Source organism: Otolemur garnettii, unplaced genomic scaffold (genome assembly GCF_000181295.1).
Source record: "Otolemur garnettii isolate 467f Iridium unplaced genomic scaffold, OtoGar3 scaffold00211, whole genome shotgun sequence".
Taxonomy (NCBI): Eukaryota; Metazoa; Chordata; class Mammalia; order Primates; family Galagidae; genus Otolemur; species Otolemur garnettii.
In genome coordinates, this window is record NW_003852606.1 from 933,175 (window position 1) to 935,797 (window position 2,623).

The 2,623-nt window shown below is 51.5% G+C and overlaps 1 protein-coding gene across 2 annotated transcripts in view; it reads right to left on the reverse strand.

Annotated features, from left to right (window-relative positions):
- Positions 1–2,623, reverse strand: part of AP2A1 (adaptor related protein complex 2 alpha 1 subunit) — a 45,955-nt gene that overhangs the window by 13,515 nt on the left and 29,817 nt on the right. For both annotated transcript variants that reach the window (XM_003801470.2, XM_023507867.1), the window contains one exon: positions 1,306–1,414. In XM_003801470.2, coding sequence (XP_003801518.1) covers positions 1,306–1,414 — 109 coding nt within the window. The remainder of the gene's footprint in view (positions 1–1,305; positions 1,415–2,623) is intronic.

The following is a 2,623-nucleotide window of genomic DNA, read 5'->3' on the forward strand; positions in this document are numbered from 1 at the left end:
TAAAGTAAGACTGTCTCAACAACAAAAATACAAAACAAAACAACTGCCTGGCAATGAACTGGAGGTAGCCCACCACCATCTGCTGAAAGGGGATGACACGGGGTTGGAGGTTCCTGTGGTCCAGCCGAGGAGCAGAGCCATGTCTGCAGTTCTTACAATGCTGAAGGGGAGAGGAAATGAGGTACCTGCCCTGGGCATACCCCAGAATACCAGCTGGTGCTTCTGAGCTGGAAGAGGACTTAGAGTGACCTAAGCTCTTCCTTACAGGATGAAAAAGAGGCCAAGAGAAGGCCAGGGACTCCCTGGGGCTACAAAGCAGTATCTACCCCTGGTTTTACAAGGTGGGAATGGCTTCTGGCATTGTCTACATCACAGACTCCATCACCATGTTGCACACACCCACACACAAGGTGCACAGACACACATGCATACTGACAAGCAAATAGACATGCACATCCAGATATGCTCAGATGTGCAGACACACATGACATGAACACAGGTACATACATGCATGTGCCCAAACATGTCTCACACACACACACCCCCATGCAGACAGAGGATGGACAGATAGCATGCGCATTGACACTGTGCACAAGGTCCTGCAAAACTCCTGTGTGAGCTGAGATAGCTGAGACAACAAAGCTTGGCTGCTCTGGGGAGCCCAGCGCACAGAGAGGGGTTTAGAGCATAGAGTCCGGAGGGAGGCTCTGCCACTCCCTTGGTGCTCATGCCTGGAACAGTGATGTCTCACCTCCAAGCTTTAGTTTCCTTGCTCGCACCCTTCACTGTCTATTCGTTCTCGCCAGCTCTGTGGGGCAGGTATACATGCCCATGCACAGAACCTGGCTCACTGTAGGAGCTTCATATATGTCAGCAGCTGTGTGAGCAGCCAGGGACAATTCCCCACCAGATGTGAAAACCCCTGCTATGCTAACTCAGTAGGCCCACCACTGGCTGGGTGAACCTGGGCAAGGAATTATAAGAAAACCTCCAAGCCTTAGGTTTCCTCCTCTACAAAACAGGCATGATAACAACCCCAACCACAGTGTTGCAGTTCTCACTCAGGTCATGGGGACCCTGGCCTGCAGCGGGGAACAGCCAAGTATCTGGTCTCCAGAGCTGCACAGGCCAGGCCCTGGGATCAGGGGTGCCTGGCCCCTGACCCCTGTGGCCACAAAACAGGGGCTAGGGGCATTATACCAGCTCAGGGGAAATCCTGATCCAGAGCCCCAGTCCCATTTGCCCTGCCATGGGGTCGCAGGCCCCCAGACCCTGGTGGCAACCAGACTGTGGGTCCGGCGTTACCTGGTGGGGGGTAGCACTGCAGTAGCCGCAGGAGCTTCACTGAGAGCCAGGGCGCTGGGACAAAGTAGTAGGTGTAGTCCTGGAGGTCTGTGGAGGCCGAGGACACAATCTGGAGGGAGAAGATGGGTGAGGAATGAGAGGGCCACATTGGCCCACATGCTGGGTCATAGCAAACACTGCACTAGGCAGTGCTGTCACTACAACAGTTTTAGGGAACAGGAAACTGAAGCTCAGGGAACAGGTAGAAAGCCTTGGGAACAGACACACGCAGACAGGTACACACAAGTACACAGCGGGTGGAACTGGGATTAAGCCCAGGGCTGACTGATTTTTGCAAGTAATGCTGGTGCCCAGTGGGCAGGAAGTATCTGATGATTCCCCTCCTTGTGACAATCCCTGGCCCAAGCCAAGTCCTCACTCTTGAGCCTCCCACTGCCCAGGCTATCTTCATTAGCAAGCATATCACCCTGATTCTCTGAGGGTGTTTTCCTTGCAGCTCTCCGTCAAGGCTAGAAGCTGCTCAGGGCAAGAATCAGGTCAAGTTGGGTCCCTAAGCCTAACACAAGGTCAGACAGGAAGTAGATTTGGGGAAGAGGCGGTGAATTAGTGAAAGATCCAAAGGTCATGTGACTTTTCTTTTTGAGATAGAGTCTCACTATGTCACCTCTCGTAGAGTGCTGTGGCATCACAGCTCACAGCAACCTCAAACTCTGGGCTTAAGCGATTCTCTTGCCTCAGCCTTCCAAGTAGCTGGGACTACAGGCACCTGTCACAATGCCTGGCTGTATATATGTATTCTGTTGTTGCTGTAGCTGTCACTGTTTTTTAGCAGGTCCAGTCTGGTGTATGTTGTTGGCACCAGAACCAATGAGCTATGGGTGCTGAGGTGGTCATGTGACTTGTTTTTCCTCATAGCAGACTTCTATTTCAACCTTTAAAACCCCCTCTTCAGGTTCAGCGTCTGTAGCTCAAGCGGCTAAGGCGCCAGCCACATACACCAGAGCTGACAGATGAATCCAGCTTGGGCCTGCCAAATAATAACTACAACCAAAAAAATAGCCGGCAGTTGTGGTAGAGACTGATGCAAGAGAATCGCTTAAGCCCAGGAGTTGGAGGTTGCTGTGAACTGTGATGCCACGCAACTCTACCTAGTGTGACAGCTTGAGGCTCTGTCTTAAAATAATAATAATAATAATAATTTTATGGTTGGGGGTCACCACAACATGAGGAACTGTATTAAAGAGTTGTGGCATTAGGAAGGTTGAGAACCACTGCTGTAGAGTACCTGGGTAGAGTCCTGTGGCTTTATAGCTCATAG